We start from the raw sequence: 22,159 nt of genomic DNA on the forward strand, positions 1-22,159 counted from the left end.
TCCATTTGCTCATCACATTGCATATGTGGGAGCCATGGAAGAAAAAACATGGTGCTTGTCTTGGTTGAGTCTTCATTTGGGCTTCAAGACCAGTCTACACCTTGGCTGATGGACTCTGGGACCTCAGGCCCTTCACATTTCCTCTGCAAGCCTCTTTACTTCTGATTTATCAGGATACTCACTCATTTCCAGAGGTAACCACACCTCCACGTGTGGCTAGCTCCATCCTCCCATAACTTTTATCTGTTGTTCTAAGTGATTTGTTCCTTATCAGTGGCCCTGTAGTCTTGATGGAAGAAGAGTGCCACCTTTTCCTGCACTCTGTAGCTCTCTGAATTCATTTGAAAATCAACCTTTCTTTTAGCTGTACCACCAAGCCCTATTTCTGAGTGTATTTGCAGAAAAAAGGTAACCAACACAACGACAACAACAAAAACAAAAGGACCAATCAGGTAGCAAATTTCCACATGAATTTGGGTTTATTACTGGACTTTTAACCTAGTCCATGCACCAGTACTGCATTATTTTAATCAGAGGAGTTGTGGTATTTGATTGTCTGTTACGGTTAATTCCATCTCCCTCACTTGTTATTCATTGTTTTCACAGCTATTGTTGCATGAATGTTTTTACTAAGAAACCTTAAGTCAACTTGTCTAGCTTCAAAAAAAGCTTGTTGGTATTCTTATTGGGATCACATGACTTTCTATTTAAATCCATCCCAACATGTTCAGTGTCTCTCTTCTCCCCTGACAACAATGGGGTTTGTATTAGTGTTCTACGGCTGCTGTAAAAAATTACCACAACCTGTGGGTGGGTGGGTGGTGGTGCTTGGAACAATAGGAATGTATTCACTCATGCTTCTGGAGTTTAGAAGTCTGCAATCAAGGTGCCAGCAAAATCATGTTCCCTCTGAAGACTCCAGGGAAGAATCTTCCATTGTTTCCTTTTAGATTCTGATGGTTGCGGAATATGTTTCTTGGCATTCCTTGGCTTGTGGCTGCATCATTCCAATTTTTGCCTCCATGGTCACATGGCACTCTCCCTAGGAGTATAGCTGTCTGCATCTTCATATGCCTTTCTTATGAGAACACCAGTCATTGGGTTTAGAGACTAGGCTAATCCAGTATGACTTCATCTTAACTAAGTACAGCTACATAGACTCTATTTCCATATAAGGTCACACTCCCAGGTTCTGGGTGAACATAAATTTTGGGGGACACTATGCAACCCAGTACAGGGCTGTTATTGTAAGTAAGAGAATGTGTGTGGAGATGTAGCTAGAGCCAGGCCTACAGGTCCCACAAATGATAACTATTACTTTGGGAAAAAAACACCTTACAGTTTTGCTCCAACTTATAGCCATCAACCTATTGCTCTGGTTCCTTTCTTTCTTTTCTTCTCTTTTCTTTTTTTTTTTTTTTTTTTTTTTTTTTTTTTTTTTTTTTGAGATAGGGTCTTGCTCTGTCACTCAGGCTGGAGTACAGTGGCATGATATCGGCTCACTGCAACTTCTGCCTCCCAGGTTCAAGCAATTCTCCTCCCTCAGCCTCCTGAGTAGCTGGGACTACAGGGGCGCACCACCACGCCCGGCTAATTTCTGCATTTTTAGCAGAGACGAGGTTTCACCATGTTGGCCAGGCTGGTCTCGGACTCCTGACCTCAGGTTATCCACCTGCCTCGGCCTCCCAGAATGCTAGGATTACAAGTGTGAGCCACCACGACCAGCTCTGGTTCCTTTCATAGTCAATGTCTGCAGCAAACAACATGCTCTCTCAACTTCTATTTCCCTCAGTCATGCCCTTTTAACTCTCTTCCTTCTAGCTGATAGCCGTCTCTACAGTTCTGCATCTGTTTACTTGAGAGTCCCTAAAGTTTGCCTCCTTTTACTCAGTTGAAATCTCCAGGGTAAATGTCTAGTGTGCCCCTTGCATCATTTGCACATTAAAAAAAATCTGCACTGGGAGACCACTGATATCTTTAGTTTCTCTTACAGTCTTCTTCCAAGAACGTGTGATTCTTTGTCTGAAGTGTATTTTCCAGAGCTCCTTTGGACCATTTTACTTTTTAATAACTATACAAAACCACAGACTGGTGGCCCGTGGGCCAAATCAGAGTAGCACAGCTTTAAAAAATAACAATGATTTGGCTATCGTTAGGTAATACATACATGCTCTAGTTCACCCAGCCTTCACCACCCACTTTGGGTACATTGCTTTGTACCCACTGTGTATCCCGATTCACACATGTGCATACCCAATCTGGAGACATTTGAGCTTGCAACCTCATTCTATTTTAATTTTCAAATTATTTTTTTTTCAAGACTGCATCTCACTATATTGCCCAGGCTGGCCATAAACTCCTGGGCTCAGGCAGTCCTTCTGTTTCAGCCTTCCAAGTGGCTGGGACTACAGGCCAGGCATGCGCCACCACACTCGGCTTGCAACCTCATTTTAGAGGCTCAGACTTGTTAAAAGACAAACTTCAGCCAAATTAAATGTAAAGGAGTTTAATTGAGCAATGAACAATTCACAAAATCGGGCATCCCCTGGAATCACAACAGATTCAGAGAGACTCCCGGGGTGCCTCGTGGTCAGAACAAATTTATAGACAAAAAAGTAAAGTGATGTGACCATGTGCGGTGGCTCACACCTGTAATCCCAGCACTTTGGGAGGCAAAGGCGGGTGGATTACCTGAGATCAGGAATTCGAAACTACCCTGGCCAACATGGCGAAACCCTGTCTCTACTAAATATACAAAAATTAGCCAGGTGCTTGTTGGCTGGCGCCTGTAATCCCAGCTCCTCCAGAGGCTGAGGCACGAGAATAGCTCGAACCTGGGAGGCAGAGGTTGCGGTGAGCCGAGATCGTGACACTGCACTCCAGCCTGGGCAACAGAGCAAGAATCTGTCTCAAAAAAAAAGTAAAGTGAGGTACAAGAATCGGAGGTGAGTTACAGAACAGAGAACAGCTGGATTGGTTACAGGTCTGTGTTTGCCTTAATTGAACACAGTTTGAACACTCAGCAGTCTATGAGTGGTTGAAGTACAGCCACTAAGATTGGCCAAGACTCAGCTGTTGTTACAGACACATACTCCAAAGTTAGGTTTTCAATCTTGTCTACCTCTTAAGTTAGGTTGCATTTCATCCACAAGGACTCAGATACAGAAGAACGGAGTCCTTCTCAGGCCATATTTAGTTTGAATTAACAGACTGAATTTTGCCCGTCTTTGTCTAGGAACTGTCCTTGGTGTCCTCAGAGCCCAAAGCTTTCTTGCCTATGACTCTATAATTTTTAGACGTGTCAGTTAGTATCATTTGCTTTCTTCGGTGGTAGATATTTTTTTCTCGTTGATTTAAAATGACTCTTTTTATCTATTAAAGCTATTAAGCTGTTGTTCATGTGGTAAAATTTTGCCCCTTGTTCAACATTTGCCACTCAATTACTTCTAAACTGCAAAAGTTATGTAGTTTCATTTAATTGTCAATTTTCTTTTATGGCTGTTGCTTTTTGTACCATGATAATAAAGTGTTGACAAGAAAAAATGAACACATTAAAATTGGGACTGAAAATCCATTCTATTTATAGATTGATTTTAAGCAAATTATAAGAACTCAGCATATTCATTAGTCTATGTACTTTTTAATTTTTGGTAGTCTCTATATGTATACATTGGAGTACTTATTATAATAGAGTACTTTATGTATATTGTATTTTTAAAATCACCTTTCATTACTATAAAAGTAGATATGCATATTTTAGAAAATTATAAAGTACACAGAACAAACATAAGAATACAAAAACACATCTCACTACTCACAGGATACCTCTTTAACACTAATTTATACCTTGTGAGATCTTTTATAATTTTGCAGCGAAATGAGTTTATATTGAACATACTGCTTTGTAACTTTGCTGTTAATATTATTCATCTTTTCAATAATTTTTTTTTGGTATATAAACTATGTATTAACAAACAAGGCCTACAGACTTATTTCTTCTTGGACACACCTACGGTGCGGCCACGGCGGCCAGTGGTCTTGGTGTGCTGGCCTCGGACACGAAGGCCCCAGAAGTGACTCAGCCCTCTGTGGGCCCGAATCTTCTTCAGTCGCTCCAGGTCTTCACGGAGCTCGTTGTCCAGACCATTGGCCAGGACCTGGTTATATTTTCCATCCTTTACATCCTTCTGTCTGTTCAAAAACCAGTCGGGGATCTTGTACTGGCGTGGATTCTGCATAATGGTGATCACACGTTCCACCTCATCCTCAATGAGTTCTCCCGCCCTCTTGGTGAGGTCAATGTCTGTTTTCCTCAATACCACATGAGCATATCTTCGGCCCACACCCTTAATGGCAGTGATGGCAAAGGCTATTTTCCGCCGCCTATCGATGTTGGTGTTGAGTACTCGCAAAATATGCTGGAACTTTTCAGGGATCACTAGAGATATGGCGGCAGCACAAGCGGTGGCGTGTAGGCCTCCTGTGGAAGAATCTTTTCAATAATTTTTAAATCTCATCTAATGGTTAGGCAATATTCAAATTTTCCTAATTGTCCCCAGCAGTCTTTTTAGCTGTGCTTTGGGGTTTTTTTTTTTTTTGTTCTCCCCCCACCCCATATTATATGCAACCCAGGACTATGCATTGTGTCTGCTTGTTGTATTCCTTATGTCTCTTTGAAATAGCACTAGTTAAGTTTAGGAGATCAGGCCGATGGTCCTCCAGAGTGTTCTTCCTTCTGTCATTTGTCACTTTCTCATTGTATCACTTAACTTGTTTCTATAGCTCATATATATCCAGTAAACTAGAGTTAGGTCTAAAGCTTGATGTATTCGAGTCAAATATCTTGACATATAATATGATAATTCACGGAACTGATGTGGTCTTCATGTTTATTTACATCAGAAGACACATGTTTTCTGGTTGTCCCACCATTCGTCCCACCAACCACTGGACTTGGGGACTTGAGTAATGCAATGCAAGTGTGATCCACGTGCACATTTTCCCCCTTGTGACTGTGTTGTGTTGTACACTGTCCAAAAATCCAGTTCCCCACCAATGATTGTCTCAACACTGGTTCATAATTCTTTCTCAATCTGGAATTTCATTAGGCTTTACAGAAGTGTGTCCTTTAATGCTATCAGTCCTCCCACATTTAATAAGCACACATCCTTCTATAGAGTTTACACACATTCATCAGGGTTATTCAGTTATCCTGACATAGATTTCTATTGTAAAGGCAAAATATATGCTTTGTTTCTCCCATTAGCAATCATCAAACCAAGGAGCTGGTGTGATATTAATTCATTTTATTTCAGTTCACTACAACATTATTTTTTGATGTTATTTATTAATTAATACCTTTTGATTTATGTAGACAATGTACTAGGTGCTGGGAATACAGAGGACTCTATTTATGATAAAGACATGTTTCAAAAGACTATTGTTAAACCCATTTGCTTGGAAGTCCAAGGTATGATTATAAACACTATTGTCAACACTAGTAGGTAGAGTTGTTGAGAGTTTGTTCTTTTAGTCTCCGTGACATGAAAGCTTATGTTCGAAATTCTTAAAAGAGATACTTGCTTACAAAAGTAAATAAAATATCACTTTGGGAGGCCAAGGCAGGCGGATCACTTTAGGTCAGGAGTTCAAGACCAGCCTGGCTAACATGGTGAAACCCTGTCTCTACTAAAAATACAAAAATTAGCCAGGCATGATGGTGCGTGCTTGTAATCTTAGCTACTCTCAAGGCTGAGGCAGGAGAATCACTTGAACCCAGGAGGCACAGGTTGCAGTGAGCTGAGATTTCACCACTGCACTCCAGCCTGGGTGACAGAGCCAGACTCTATCTCAAAAAATAAAATAAATAAATAAAACTTGCTTTAATAAAATCACAGTCTGTTGGTGGAAAGTGAATAAATAAAATTACATCACAACATTACCTCTCCAGGAAAGAGCCTGAGGGATGATACGGAACTCAATGCATCTAACATCTAGCTGCAAAATTTATCAATACCTGACCAATGTTATTTTATCTGTACCCCTATTCAACTTTCCATAGCACCTGCATAATTTGAAGACATTGATCATTATTTTATATATTGATGTTTCAATACTTATCTCTAAAAGATAGTGACTTTTAAAAACATAATCATAATATCACTATCAAGCTAAAAATGCATAATAAATCCTTCATTTATCAAATACCTTATAGTGTTCCTATTTCTTCAATTGTCTTATATAAATTGTTAAAGTTAAATTCACTGGAGTCTTAGTCCAAATAAGATTAAAACATTCCATTTGGTTGATATGTGTTCCCAAGTTCAACAATTCTTTTTCTAAATCTTTCTTTCTTTTTGAAAACTTTTATTGAAAGCACAAGGTTATTTGTCCCATAAAATTTCCCCTAGTCTGGATTTGATGATCTCATCTACATTGAATTTCCCATCATGTCACTTAACACAAGCCTGGTATTTTTCTGAAAATGAGAAGTTAGATCCAAAGGGATGAATCTAAACTGAATCCAAATATATGTATTATATGTGTATGTGTATATATATATATATGGCTAGCAAGAAGACTTCATAAGTAATGTCATTTACTTCCATCAGGAGACACATACAATCTGGTTGTCTCTCTTTTGACAAAAATATGAGCCTTGATGATTATCACTTAGATCCATTAATTCATGAGTGGTTACAAACCAGTGATACTTGAATTGTATCATTCCTTCTTCATCCATTAGCTGGAATATTTCTTAAAAGATCACTGTTTCCTCATCGCTTACTTAATTACCCAGTGCTTCAAATCATATAGAAAAGGCAAGAAAAATCCTGGATTGTTTTCTTTTAGTTGAAAACGTTCAAAATAATTGGGTATATTCGTAGAATATCCACAAGGTGACCAATTTCTTCAATATCATTATGAGCTCAACAGTTTAAATATATTTGACATGCTTCAAATCCATTAATGTTATTATTTTTTTGATGAACAAATTGTCCCATCTCTGTCCAGAGGGAGCCTCTTCAAGTTGGTTCCTGAATCCTTTTGACATGATGTTCAACTGAGGGCAAATCTACCTCCAAAGTCTGAGGAAGCTGAAAGGCTGAAGAAAGAGACTGACAAATTCAGTTTCTCAGAAAGAACCGTTAATAGGGGCTTAATGAACAGGAGCCATGTCTTTGTCTTGGGCTGCGGCAAGGCAAGATGGTGGATCCCTTCACACCATCAGTCTCCAGAGCCAGGGCTTATATACCACAGGAAATGGGTGATTCAGAAGGGATATGTGGGACATTTGAAGTATGGTAACATCAAGGTAGTTTGACCTAAGGGAAGGATTTGCAATAAATACAGTGGTCACCCAAGGAACACTAGATAAACTGAAAATCTTAGAGAGGTTCCTGGAACTGGGGTAAATCAGAAGCCAATATGGCAGATTCACATCCAAGACGGAGTTGCTTTAGCCTCCACACGTGACTGCAATTAAACTTTGTTAGTTTTCTTACTTTCTGCATTTACAAGATCCAACCTTGTACATTTCCTTCCTTAGACCTAGAATCAGCCATTTTTCCAAGGAGCCCTGGTTCTTTCTAGTGAAAAATGTTATTTAGAAATTATAATGTGGGCTTTATGGACCCATGGGCTACTGAATTTTTAATTAAGTTTCTGATGTTTTGGATGGAAACTGATGTACATTTACTTTAAAAGCAGCCGTCCCAAATAACTATTTGTTTCATCAGATTCTCTTGAAATATTGAAGTAGATAACGTAGTCTACACATTAAAGTTAGATTAGCTTTCTCTCTTAAAATATTTGTTCCACTTTTTTATTTTTTGTATTTTAGTATTTTGAAATGAGCTCTCAGGACAATGATAAACAGCAGTAGTGATAGCTGTTATTCTACTCTTCTTTCTACTATTAGTGGAAATATATTAGCTAGCTATTTATTACCATTAAGGATGATATTTGCATTATTTTAAAATTAGTATCTTTTATATTATAGTTAATTTACCAAGGCTTTTAAAAAATAAATAATTTTAAAAATAAAGTTGGATACTTAATTGTACCAAAGCCATATTTTTAAATTATGTTTTAATTTTATTTTATATTTGAAAACGTAGAAATAGATATTGAGGAAGGAACGATCATTCTTATAATTTTTCACCTTAATTATGTCAATGCATCTTGTTAGAAAAAAGTGTTCTGTTACTTCATAATTTCACCTTCCTTTGTGCGTGTGCATGTAAATCACTGCTCATAAGTACTACTGATTGAGCAAAACCTAATCTCTGCATGTTAAATAATACTATAATTCTTCTTGAAGTAACTTATTTGAATTTTTACTTAAAATTTTAAAAACAATTTCAACTTTTCTTTTAGATTCAGGAAACAAACATGTGCAGGTTTGTTATAGAGGTATATTGTGGGATGCTGAGGTTTGGGGTACGACTGATCTTGTCACTCAGATAGTGAACATAGTACCTAATAGTTTTTCAACTCTTCCGTCCCTACCTTCCGTCTGGAGCAGTCCTCAGTGTCTGTTTTTGCCATCTTTATGTCCGTGAGTATCCAATGTTTCGCTCCTACTAATCTCAGAACATGCAGGATTTGGTTTTCTGTTCCTGTGTTAATTCACTTAGGATAAGGAAAAGCCATTTTTAATACTTAAGATTTTAAGTGTTTCTCCTTTGACCTAATGACACCATGAGAAATATAAATGGATTTTCTAATATTGATCCATCATAGCACACCTGTGGTGAATTTACTTGGCCGTAATGTATCAGAATTGTATCATTATTCTTTTAATAGAGTACTAGTTTTTATTTGCTCATATTTTATTCATAACTTTCCAGTAATATGCATATTCATATAGAGTCTATTATTTTTCTTCTGTTAGTACGTCCTTTGTCCATCTATTCTCGTGAGCCAGGGCAGTTTAAATGGTATGGGAATTCTCTTTTTTTTTCACTTTGGAGGCTAATAATACTCTCCCAAAAAAACATCTGGGCCTGATGCTTTTTTAATTGCTGATTATCTGCAAGATTTGCTAAATTCTTTCACTACTAGTGGTGGACTCCAGTTTTCAATATCTTTTAGTTAATTTCTGTTATTTATATATTTCAGACATATTCTTCTTTTTTTTTTTTTTTTTTTTTTTTTTGAGACAGAGTTTCGCTCGTTTCCCAGGCTGGAGCACAGTGGCGTAATCTTGGCTCACTGCAACCTCTGCCTCCCAGGTTCAAGCGATTCTCCTGCCTCACCCTCCCAAGTAGCTGGGATTACAGGCATGTGCCACCACACACAGCTAATTTTGTATTTTTAGTAGAGATGAGGATTTCACCATGTTGGCCAGGCTGGTCTCAAACACCTGACCTCAAGTGATGCACCCACCTCGGCCTCCCAAAGTGTTGGGATTACAGACATGAGCCACTGTGCCCGGCCCAGATATATTCTTTCTGCTGCTTGACAGTATGCTGTATTAAAAGATTTTTGCCTGTTAATTTTTATGTTTTAGAATTTTTTTGAGATTTTCTCTGTAATGTAATATATTAATTATTTTCATGATTGTTTGGTGAATTGGGGGAAAGAATTGTATCCTCTTGAGCATAAAATCTGTTATAGAAACATTACTGGTAAAATAACTTTGTTAACTGATATTACTCAAATTATGTATATTATTACGTATTTTTAGCTTAATGATCTAGTCTAATGATTTAGTGTAATAACATAGCTGTTTTGTCAGTATAGCTTGGAATACCTAATAATCATTTTTATTTATATATATTTCAGTTCTGGGTCACTTAACCTATATAGGCTCATAACTATGATACCTTTATTGTGGATTATTCATTTCTTCCTGATTTTTAAACTCAATTTTGCCATAAATTTTGTTATTTTCGATGTTAGTTATTCGGTCAACTCAGTTTTCTCTTCTATTTTTTTCTCCTTCTTTCTTCCTCCCTCTTTTCCATACTCTCTTTTTCTTCCTTCTTTTCTTCCTCTTCTTCCCTCTCTGTCTTATAAAGTTTACATATGCAATCGTTCTCATTTCCTGTTCTTCTAATTTTCTGTTTTTAACCCTATAATTTTGAAAGTAAGATTTGCTGATTTTTTTTCATCTCATATAAAAGTCTTTTATTTCAATATGAGTGTTTAAGTCATTGTTATTTAGTGCTATAAATGCCGTAATTTTCTTGTTATTTTATTTTGTGCTTTCAGTTATTTATGTTTCTCTTTCTATGTTACTTCTTTCCTATGTACTTTTTTTCCTAGTGTAATTGTTTTTCAAAGAAAAATTTTGCAAATTAATTCTTTGAAGAGATGTTAATGGATGCTCTAGCAAAAAAAATCACAACACTTTCTATGACTACACAAGACAGGGAAATATTTGGGCATTGTTTTGGGGATCCACAATGATTATTAAAATGGTTGTGTTTCTAAGAGTATCAGCAACTAGGCAATCTCTTTGACTATGTTTAATCAGAGTTCACAATCTTATTTGAACACAGAACACATTTTTCATTATACCTCCAGCAATATTCTACAAAATCGTAGTTGTGGGATACTGGTTTGGGAAATGCTCTTCTAGTGATTAGGAAGTCATAGAACCTACTTTATTGTATAATTGTTCACCTTGAACTGTTCTAATAATACTCATTGAACCTATTTTTCCAACCCCACTTTTGAGCTGATCTCGTGTTTTTTTGTGTCCCTTCAACTAAACTCTTCAACTAGTAACTTGGATTTACTGCTGTTCATGACCTGGTATCATGGTGTAATTCTATTACCGTTATAGTTTTTGCCAGCTGAGACATTTCATTAGCAAATGATTAAATTGAGCTATTGGAAGAGAAATTTATAGTGACAACTATAGCTTGGCCTCAGGTAGATACTCAAATTGCTATGAGTAGGAAAGGAACATCTAATGGATGGTAAAAGAGAAACAGATGATCTCAAGTCCACATGAAGATGGGCTTGAGATTATCACCCAAGACAGGAGATTGGCTTTAAAAGGAGTAGTATCATCACATTAAACTAGCATTCTTCCAAGGCACTCAAAGAACTTCAAAAGCTCCATGACCAAATTATTTTATGAGAACCCCAAGTGAACACATTTGGCTTTGAAACAACCATCAGTGATTTGATGGTTTACTAATTTTCAAAGAAATTACAATACAATACAATACAATACAATACAATACAATACAATACAATACAATACAATACAATACAATACAATACAATACAATTTGCAGGATAGTCTGTGAGATGAAACTGGTTAAGGATTAAGAAGAACAGGGTTCTAGTGACAACTCTTTGGATAAGCCGTTTTGTTTCTCTCAACTTCAGTCACTGCAGCTGCAGAATGAAAGCAGAGAAGTAACTGAAGTAATTCAATGATTCTTACTTCTTACAACCTCAGAAAGTCTACAAATCAATGAATATAAGTTTTGGAGTGTTACTATTACAAACAGTGTCTTAATAAACACCCTTGAACATGTCTCCATGTGTGTTTTAGTGTTTCTCTTGGAAAGTGTTGATTGCGCCTCTTTAGAAAATTGTGAAATAAATGTAGTCACCACCAACATATTTTAAGAAAGATGATTGAGCAATACAAAAAATACAACTGTATTACATAGAGTTAAGGATAATGAATGTTTCATGAAATTAAGTTTTGTTTTATTTATAAGTGCATACGTACATATATATGTACCGAGTTGTTTTTTAAGAGGTATTTTCTACTGTGAGTTATTTAAAGACAGTTTGAAATACACTCTACTGACAGTAATTATCTAAGATGAACTTGATGAGTCATATGCTTTCTTCATATTTAACTTCATTAGGTATGGCAAAATTTCCTCCATAGTTGGTAGTATCAACTTACACTCTCATCATCTGAATTTGAGAGCCTGGATCTTCTCTAAAATTCGGATGGATCATCTTTTTCCATGCTAAAGGGCGTAAAACACTACACCATTTCCATTTTCATTTCCCTGATTGCTAGTGAAGGTGAGTAACTTTTCACCACTCTACTGGTCATTGAGTCTCCTATTCATTGATTTGTTTATAGTTTTTGCCAACTTTTGCAATTTTTTGTTTGTCTCTGATTGACTTATAGGAGTTTAAAAATATATTCCAGATACTCCATGAGTTATATCCACTGCTAATCTTTTTCAAGTCTGTTGCATTAAGATATACAAAGTTTTATGGTGGCTTGCAGTTCAGAAACTTTAAAATGTAATGTGAACAAATTTGTCAATCTTTTCTTTATAAGCACAACTTATAAGTTGTGCTTTTTGAGTCATGTTTAAGAAATTCTTCCCCATTCCAAGTTCATAAAAACATACTTCTATACATTATTCTAAAAGTTTTAAAGTTTTGCTTTTCAGATTTATCTTTATTCTACCTGGAGAGGATGTTTTGTGTGTTGTGTGAGGCAGGGATATGCTTTTTTCAAAATGAATAACCAATTTTCTCAATGCCATTTATTGAATAATTTATTATTTATGCAATTATAAAGTGACTTTTCTCATACACCATGTTCCCAGGTAAAGGTAGGTCTGTTTGTCATACAAAGCCTGGTGCCTTACATATTTGACCATATTTATTGTTAGACTTTTTCTAACTCCTTGAAATAGTTTAGAGAAAATAATTTTGCAGAGAACTGTGGCCTTGTACTAATATTTGAGGGTTTAAATGAGCAAGAAACAGGAAATGTAGGTTACATGTATTAAATAAACAGTAAAAGATAATAGTGCCTTTTATACAGAAGGTATTTTGTTATGAATTAGTAATAAAGATGTAAATATGATGGTTATCCTTGAAAAATAAGAAAGATCTTCAAGTAAATGGTGGTCTGGTATAGTATTTCTCAACCTTATCAGACCTAACACCTTTTTGATAACTTTTTGTAATCACCCCATAACGATCCTGAATTTTATTTTATTTACAAGCTAATGTAACCCACCTGCTCACATACCATAAAATCAATAAAATTTTTTGTAACATAAATGAAAAAAGATGCATAAGTAAACAATCTGTATTTCAATATGTATTTCATAACTTTACTAAAATAGTCAAATACTTATCCTATATGTAGAATCACCTCAAATGTGACAGCTACTGCTGTAGGCTCATCTTATTTTGTTTTATTTTTCCTTAATCCAATCACCACAGGAAGTATTGCTGCTGAAATTGTGAATAATTAACTATGTTTTAAACAAAACAAAACTCAATTTCCTCTTGATTTATATAGTGGTTGCTTTCCTAGAAAATTCAATATATATAAATGTGTTTAAAAAGTACTTAATGTACAATGCGAAGTTAGAGTCTAGGCTCAGAAGAGTATCAATTGGGTTTTTAAATGGATAAATATCCAGCTGAGCATTCCAAACCAAACGAGATGAGGAGCTAGTCTTTTTTGTTGGCCTGTCCCTTGCATTGCAGTATGTCCAGCCTCCCTGGTTCTCACCCACTATATGCCAGCAGCACCTTTGAATCACTACAACCACCAAAAAATGCCTCCTCTCCACCAGCAAATTCCTGAAATGGCACCTCAGAAGATGGGACTATCCGTATTGAATGACACTGGTCTAGAAGTAGGAGATTCTAAATCTAATCAGGTAAGGGCAAACAAACATCCAAAGTGCTGAATAAATGCATACGCAGGGTGCATGGGGTACAAGAGAGAAGTGACTGGCACCCCCAGGATGGGGTGAGATGTGGCTGGCAATGGTAGTGCTGACAGACAACAGGAATTAAGACAGGAATGATAAATAGATGTTACTCAACTGGCTGAGTCTAAAGAGTTGGGTGAAATGCATTTCTCAAAGAAAGCCTCTCTTTCTTTGGTGTTGGAAAGTGACTGTGATGCAAGTCATAAACAATGAAGAAAATTATATACAAAGAAATGTCACCAAAACCGGACTCGACACATCCCTTTCCCTTCTAGAATTCAGAAAATCTTTGTCTTAAGTAGGTTACAGATGCGGACAGAAAAGATTCACAACTTCGTTAAGCTTGAGGAAACAATCTTTTTTTCTTCCGTGAAACTCATACACCAAGATACTCCTAAGTTTCCTTCATCTGAGGCACTTGCTTAGCTCCATTACCTTCAAAACTAACTAGTAGCTTTACCTCAACTATCTTTTAGGAATCTGCTTTGGAAACACATCTGTCCTTTGAGATGATATCTACAAAAGGAAAGAGAAAAAATACATTTAAATTTTTGAAGGAGTCTACTCCCTATATGACTCTTTAAAGATCATTTTTCCCCTGATACATTTATTGTAGCTTCAATAGGCAAGTGAAGGAAGATAAACATATGGAAGACTAGCTGAATTATCATGTAGAATGTTCTCTGTATAGATTTATTAGTATAACTAGGAATTTCACAGCTGGAATGAAGTGTAGCAAGTAATACACTTTATTCTCCTCTAGAGAGATAACAGTAAACTAAAATGATCCCAGATGAAATATGTTTTACTTGGAAAAATTTTATCACTAAACAAGGCAATTCTTGCCAGTATCTAACTGCTCAAACATGATGTTTCTGATGATAACTCCATTTACAATTTTTTCTGCCATTGCTTCATATCAATTCTGGATTCCATTCAACCCAGGGCCATGAATAAGAACAGCATGTCCTCAAGGCTGGCCCTGTGCCTAGTATAATGAATTTTTGCTGAAGTATAGGATGAATGGATAAATGATTGAATCCACCAAATGGCAAGGATGTGTACATTCTGTTAGTTTATTGGGCTGTTGTTATTTCAGCACACCATTTTGTCCAGACTCCAAACTTCACCATCTAAATCCACAAGGAAAACCAATTGAGACCTTAAAGTAAGAAGCTCTCAAGCTAAGAGGAACTTGGAAGTGAGCCTAAAATACAACTGATGGATTCTGGTTTTCTGTTTTCAATTGATCACAACACTCACACTCAACATTTTCATCCCTGTTTTTCTCCAGCACATCCATTATCTTTACCTATCTGAGAGGACTCCCATAGTGATAAAATCAACTAAAGTAGTTCAAACTATTTCTAAAACTGTAAAGTACAGCTATTCTAGTGTTTAGTGTGTGACATGCACAAGATTATATGTTTACAGTATGAACATGAATAGGACTTAATTTCCATCCTAAAAGAGCTGGCAATCTAGTGAAAATACCACCATATAAAAATTTACTGTAATTGTAGGACAGAAATAAGGCTTATTAAGAGACTCTTGTAAAGGTACTGGCTTACTAAGTTTTGTGTTACTATAACAGAATACCTTAGACTGGTCAGTTTATAAAGAATAGAAATTTATTTCTCACAGTTCTGTAGGCTGGGAATTCCAAGATCAAGGTGCTGGTGTCTGGTGAGGGACTTCTTGTTGTGTTCTCACATGGTAGACGGGCAAGAGAGATAAATTCCCTTTGTGAAGCCTTTGTATAAGAGCACTAACCCCCTCCATGAAGGAGGACCCCTTAATCTAATCACCCCTCAAAGGTCCCACCCCTTAATGCTGTCACATTGGAAACACCTGAAGTTTGGAGGGCACATTCAAACTGCAGCAGACTGTAGTCTACCCACTCCCACGATGTAATGTATCATAATACGTGGGGACATAGTACAAGATGCTCAAAGAATTTGATGATATTTGCTAGTGGAAATAAATGATGCAGAGAATTACCCATAGTTTTACTGCATTTTAATATACAATGAACTCTGAAGAATATACTCTAGGCTCAAAAATCAAGTTCTATTCTCCTCACAAAGGAATTAGTGGAACCCATAACAAGCTAACTAAGCCAATGGCTTGTGTTGATCTGGTTTGATTTTGTCCTCCTTGTCTTTCCCCTTCTTGTCTGGATTGTGCTAGAATGTGACTTCTTGCTAGTGGGCCCTAGCTTTAATCCCTGCTTATTGATTTACTAAAAATACAAGGTCTTTACCAATTAATTTATTTCAAAGTCTTTGTTTCACTTCAATACCTTCAGCAAATATTACCTAGGACTTTTCACTTCTGCATAATCGGAATACTGCCAGCTTGTATTTGTGACCTTTTTGAATAACTCCGTTTTGATAAATATGCTTTTAAATAATTCTTTGTTGATGGGATGGGTATTTAACTGAATGCAAATAGAGAAAGTGCTAGCTCAGAGACTGTGGTTTCCAGTGTCAAGAGAAAGAAAATGCCATAAAGATGTTGAGAATTCTGTCTGAAAATTGTTTATTTCTTATACTAAATATCTTTTGGAAATAATCATTTCCCCTCTCCTACCTCCATAATCTACAGTTATTTCGCCCACAAATGTATGGACCGATGTTCTCCTCTGATAGAGACAGAGACTGAGGTGGCTACTGTTGGGGCTTGGGGCTGGAAGGTTTTGTAGATTAGGGGTTGAGGCTGCTGTTTGTGGGGCCATGATCCTAGCTGCATACACATAGATGACTGAGCAGTGGATCTAGTGTGCAAAGGGAAAAGAATGGCATTAGATGCAAGTGAAAAACATGGAAGTTGCCTGAGGAGTTCCCTTTCTAGTCCCATATTTTCTGTGGTTGTTTGCTGTGAGATTTTCCTTATTCCTTATGTTGTAAGATTATGACTTACACATACAAACAACTTGTGCGGAATAAAAGTGACTTTAATTTTTTTGCTGAATAACTCACATGGTCTTCCCAACAGCCCGCACTCCACTGAGTATTTCTTTAAAGTTTGAATAGTATCTTCTTACAACAGCCTGTGTCCTATTTTGTCTTCTTTTGTTTTTAGGTTTTAAGGTAACTGCTCTGTTTTTTCAGGGCCCTGTGTCCCCTCCTACTTTTTCTCCCAGAGATGGCATTCTGAGTATATGAAGAAAATTACTGCATCCTGACAGCAGATGAAAATTATTGCATCCTCACTGCAAGGTTGGTGGCTTCAGCTGTGCAGAGGTGAGTTTCAGATATGTCTTATCAGTTGTGGTGCCATCTGGTCCTCGTGACCTCTGTAGTAATGGTGTCCCTTGTATGCCTGTAGCTTCTGATGTTTGCAGCTGGTAAAATTGTGGTCTATTTGGTATCATTTCCAACCCCATCTGAGCTTTATTTTGCAGATGGATAAGCGACGAATTACATTTTCTAAAACCCTCTTTCCCATAATGGTCCCTGGTTCCACTAATTCCTTTGTGAGGAGAATAGAACTTGATTTTTGAGCCTAGAGTCTGTTAATGAGAGACACTCATGGAGATTTGGAAGGTGGATGAGGACAGCCATTACTTTCCTGAGGCAGTTACAGCCAGATATGTGGGCAGATGTGAGATACACAGTGCCCTCTTGGTATGCTGTTGAAATCCCCTACATTGATGTTTCAGGCTAAAGTCACTGGAGATGGTCTTAGTCAGCCTGAGCTGCTGTATGGGTGGTTTAAACAATAGATATTTATTTCTCACAGTTCTAGAGGCTGGGAAGTCTAAGATTAAGGTTTTGGCAGATTTAGTTCCTGAGATTTCTGGTGAGCAGCCTCTTCCTAGCTTGCAAATGACCACCTTCTCCCTGTGTCTTCACATGCCAAAGGGTGCCCTCTGATGTCTCTTTCATTTTTCATAAGGGTACTACCGATTGTGGGGGTCCCACCCTCACGACCTCATCTAAACCTAACCACCTCCCAAAGGTCCCACCTCCAAATACCATCACACTGGGGATTAGGGCTTCAGTATATGAATTTGTTGGGGAGAAATCAACATCCAGTCCTTAACAGAGGTGTGTTCTCTTCCCTCCGCACTCCCAGGTATTCCAAAGATTAAGACCCAACATCCTTATCTAAAGACTTCCAATACTCAAAACTACATAAAGTGGCTTCTGTTTTCTTGACCTAAGGCTGACTAATTAATACAGGTAGTCTCTTCTGAGAGATCCAATGGGAAACTGGGTAAAGACTATTCTGCTTTTGGTTTTATTTCCCTTCCTACATATCTCCTCCCTCTACCTGGCGTTTTGCTCAGGAGGATGAAGCTGAGCCATACATTTTGCCATTTCTCTATTTTATGTCCTTCCTCCTTCCCTCACTATATGATTGAAAAGAGTATGCTTCTATAATGTTTACTACACATAATGCTATGTAATCATAGTATATTGCCTTGCTCAATATTAGAAGGCACATAAATAGTCAACAGAATAGTCAAGAGATCTAACTACAAATAACTACACTGGGAAGGTGGTAGAAGAGGTGAGAAATGAAGGAGAGTGAAACTCTCAGCTATCATGACAGAGAGTAATGTTTAAATTGACAGATCAATAAAGGGTAATATGAACATGCTATTTAGAAATGTAGGATTTACTACCAGGATCAACTAAGAGAGTTTAAAGTGATTGACTTTGGGGATGAAGACTAAGAGACAAGGAGAGATTGGGACAGAGTGTGGTTATTTTTTATTTTAAGCTTTTTGGTAAAATTTTACTTTTAGTCATGTATATATATTGCCTCAATTAAAATGTATGTCTTTTAATAAAAAGCACCAGGCAGTGCACGATGGTAGAAAGAAGAAAGCATAGCAACGTTATTGGAGAAATCTGAGTCTAAATGCAGGTGGCGATGAGCAGCCAATCCCAGGGAATCAGCAGAGAAGGTGAGATGGCACCAATCCTCCCAAACACACAGGTGAACCTGCACAAACAATAAGACTAAAGCAAACAGTATTTCCTCCAAGGTGCTCCTGGCAGTCTGCAGAGCTTGAAGAGTTAATTTACGACCTCAGGAAAGAAAGCTTTCTTCTCCTTGTTTTGTTTCCTTACTCTCAGATAATCTATGTAGACATCATGTTGTAACATAAAGATGGACTGGAGAGGGAAGAGGCCATCCATGGAAAGCTCAGGTTGGTGAAATTGTCTAGACAGGGATGGGGAGCATCTGAACCAAGGGGCAGTGGCATCAGCAGGGTCTCAGCACTGATTGACTGTGGGCAGGCAGAGTCACAGGTGCTGGTGAGGTGGGCGGAGGGAGCAGGGAGGGAAGTGCCATTCCAGAGGGGCAAGATTGGTGGCAACAGGTAAGATGTTGGAGGTAAGGATTACAAGTGACTGCATCATGACTCAATACCTTGAATAACTGCTTGGTAGACCTCAGAAGGGAAAATTGGCAAATGTGTGAATTTGCTGAGGCTGCCACAATGAAGTACCATAGACGGGGTGGCTTAAACAACAGAAATTTATTTTCTCATGGTTCTGGAGGCTAGAAGTTCACGATCAAGGTGTCAGAAATATTAGTTTCTTTCTTCTGACACCTCTCTACTTGGCTTGTAGATGACAGTCTTCCTCTAGTGTCTTCATATGGTATTCCCTCTGCATATGTGCATGCATGCATGTATGTGCTTGTGTGTGTGTGTGTGTGTGTATTTTAATCTCTTCCTTTTATAAGGACACCCATGATATTGGATTAGAGCCCACCCCAATAACTTCATATTAACTTAGTTACCTCTTAAAAGGCCCCATCTCCACAGGCAGTCACATTCTGAAGTTACTAGGGCTTAGGACTTCAACATGTAAATTTTGGGGAGAAACAATTCAGCCCATTACAAGCCTGATGCCATGTATGATATGACATGAGATTTTCTCTCCTCCAGCTTCCAAACCTATACACATACTAATGCATCTGTCTTTTTAGTTCCTGTCTGTGTTCCTCAGCCCTAATTCTTTGAAACACACCCTTCCACCATCCCATTACTAGGCTTATTTTTTGCACATAAAATGTCTTCAGAGATGCAACATTACAATTCATACTACACAGTTATTATTAATTGTGCACTTTCAAAAAACTTTCCCTGAAATAAAATTCATTCGTGATATAAAAATAATAAAATAATCCTATTCTACATGTCTTAATTAAAAATAAAAATATGTGCAACATCATATACACCATGGAATACTATGCAGCCATAAAAAAGGATGAGTTCATGTCCTTTGTAGGGACATGGATGAAGCTGGAAACCATCATTCTCAGCAAACTATCTCAAAGACAAAAAAAACAAACACTGCATATTCTCACTCATAGGTGGAAATTGGACAATGAGAACACTTGGACACAGGAAGGGGAACATCACACACCGGGGCCTGTCGTGGGGTCGGGGGAGGGGGAGGGATAGCATTAGGAGATATACCTAATGTAAATAATGAGTTAATGGGTGCAGCACACCAACATGGCACATGTATACGTATGTAACAAACCTGCACGTTGCACACATGTACCCTAAAACTTAAAGTATAATTTAAAAAAATGTGCAACATGATTATCTCAATAGATGCAGAAAAGGCTTTCAATAAAATTCAATATCCCTTCATGTTAAAAACGCTCAATAAACTAGGTATTGAAGGAACATACCTCAAAATAATAAGAGCCGTCTATGACAAACCCATAGCCAACATCATACTGAATAGGCAAAAGCTGGAAGCATCCCCCTTGAAAACCAGCACAAGACAAGGATTCCCTCTCTCACCACATAGTACTGAAAGTCCTGGCCACAGCAATTAGGCAAAAGAAAGAAAGAAAGTGCATCCAAATAGGAAGAGAGAAAGTCAAACTATCCCTTTTTGCAGACAACATGATTTGATGTCCAGAAAACCCCATAGTCTTGACCCAAAAGCTCCTTCAGCTGATAAACAACTTAAGCAAAGTTTTAGGATACAAAATTTACTAGCATTCCTATACAGCAACAATAGCCAAGCTGAGAGCCAGATCAGGAATGCAACCCCATTCACAATTGTCACAAAAATAATAAAATACCTAGGTGTATTCCTAGGTATTCCTAATTAGGGAGGTGAAAAATCTGTACAATGAGAATTACAAAACACTGCTCAAAGAAATCAGAGATGACATAAACAAATGGAAAAACATTCCATGCTCATGGATAGGAAGAATAAATATCATTAAAATGGCCATATTGCCCAAAGCAATTTACAGATTCAATGCTATTCCTCATATCAAACTACCAATGATATTCTTCACAGAACTAGAAAAAAACTTTAATTCATATGGAGCCAAAAAAGACCCCAAAATAGCCAAGGCAATCCGAAGCAAAAAGAACAAAAATGGAGGCATCATGTTACCTGACTTCAAACTGTACTACAGGGCTGCAGTAACCAAAACGCATGGTGCTGATACAAAAACAGACACATAGGCTAATGGAACAGAATGGAGAGCCCAGAAATAAGGCTGCACACCTACAACTATTTGATCTTCAACAAAGCTGACAAAACAAGTAATGGGGAAAGGACTTCCTATTCAATAAATTGTGCTGGGATGGCTGTTTAGCCATATGCAGAAGATTGAAGATGGACCCCTTCCTTGCACTATATACAAAAATCAACTCAAGATGGATTGAAGACTTAAATCCATAAAGTGTCAACCTAAAGCCCCAAGACCATAAAACCCAAAACTATAAAAACCTGGAAAACCACCTAGGAAATACCATTCTGGACATAGGAACTGGCAAAACTTTCATGATGAGGATGCCAAAAGCAATTGCAACAGAAGCAAAAATTGACAAATGGAATCTAATTAAACTACAGAGCTCTGAAACTATGAACAGAGTAAAGAATGGGAGAAAGTATTTGTGAACTATGCATCTAATAAAGGCCTAATATCCAGCGTCTATAGGGAACTTAAACAAATTTACCAGAAACAAACAAATGGGGTTATTTACCCCATTAAAAAGTGGGCAAAGGACGTGAACAGACACTTTTCAAAAGAACATAACACATAGATGTGGCCAAGAGGCATATAAAAAAGCTCAGCTGGGCATGGTGCCTCATGCCTGTAATCCCAGCACTTTGGGAGGCCGAGGTGGGTGGATCACTTGAAGTCAGGAGTTCAAGACCAGTCTGGCCAACAGGATGAAACTCTCTCTCTACTAAAAATACTAAAATTAGTTAGGCATGATGGCACACTCCTATAATACCAGCTACTCGGGAAGCTGAGGCATGAGAATCACTTGAATCCAGGAGGCGGATGTTGCAGTGAGCTGAGATTACACCACTGCCTGCCAGCCCAGGTGACAGAGCAAGACTCTGTCTCAAATTTAAAGAAAAAAAAAAAGGAACACAAATCAAAACCACAATGAGATGCCATCTTACACTTCTCAGAATGGCTATTAATAAAAAGTAAAAAAAAAAATAACAGATGCTGGCGAGGTTGTGAAG

General features: G+C 37.5%; 1 protein-coding gene across 1 annotated transcript; it reads right to left on the bottom strand.

The window, feature by feature from the left end:
- Positions 1-3,941: 3,941 nt before the first annotated feature.
- Positions 3,942-14,979, bottom strand: LOC101151540 (small ribosomal subunit protein uS13-like). Its single transcript, XM_019013662.4, has 2 exons — positions 14,940-14,979; positions 3,942-4,492 (listed from the first exon to the last, which is right to left on the bottom strand). The coding sequence occupies exons 1-2, from the start codon at positions 14,977-14,979 to the stop codon at positions 3,990-3,992; spliced, it is 543 nt and encodes a 180-aa protein (XP_018869207.3). The 3' UTR covers positions 3,942-3,989.
- Positions 14,980-22,159: the final 7,180 nt, after the last annotated feature.

The sequence above is a fragment of the Gorilla gorilla genome, chromosome 19, assembly GCF_029281585.2.
Source record: "Gorilla gorilla gorilla isolate KB3781 chromosome 19, NHGRI_mGorGor1-v2.1_pri, whole genome shotgun sequence".
Taxonomy (NCBI): domain Eukaryota; kingdom Metazoa; phylum Chordata; class Mammalia; order Primates; family Hominidae; genus Gorilla; species Gorilla gorilla.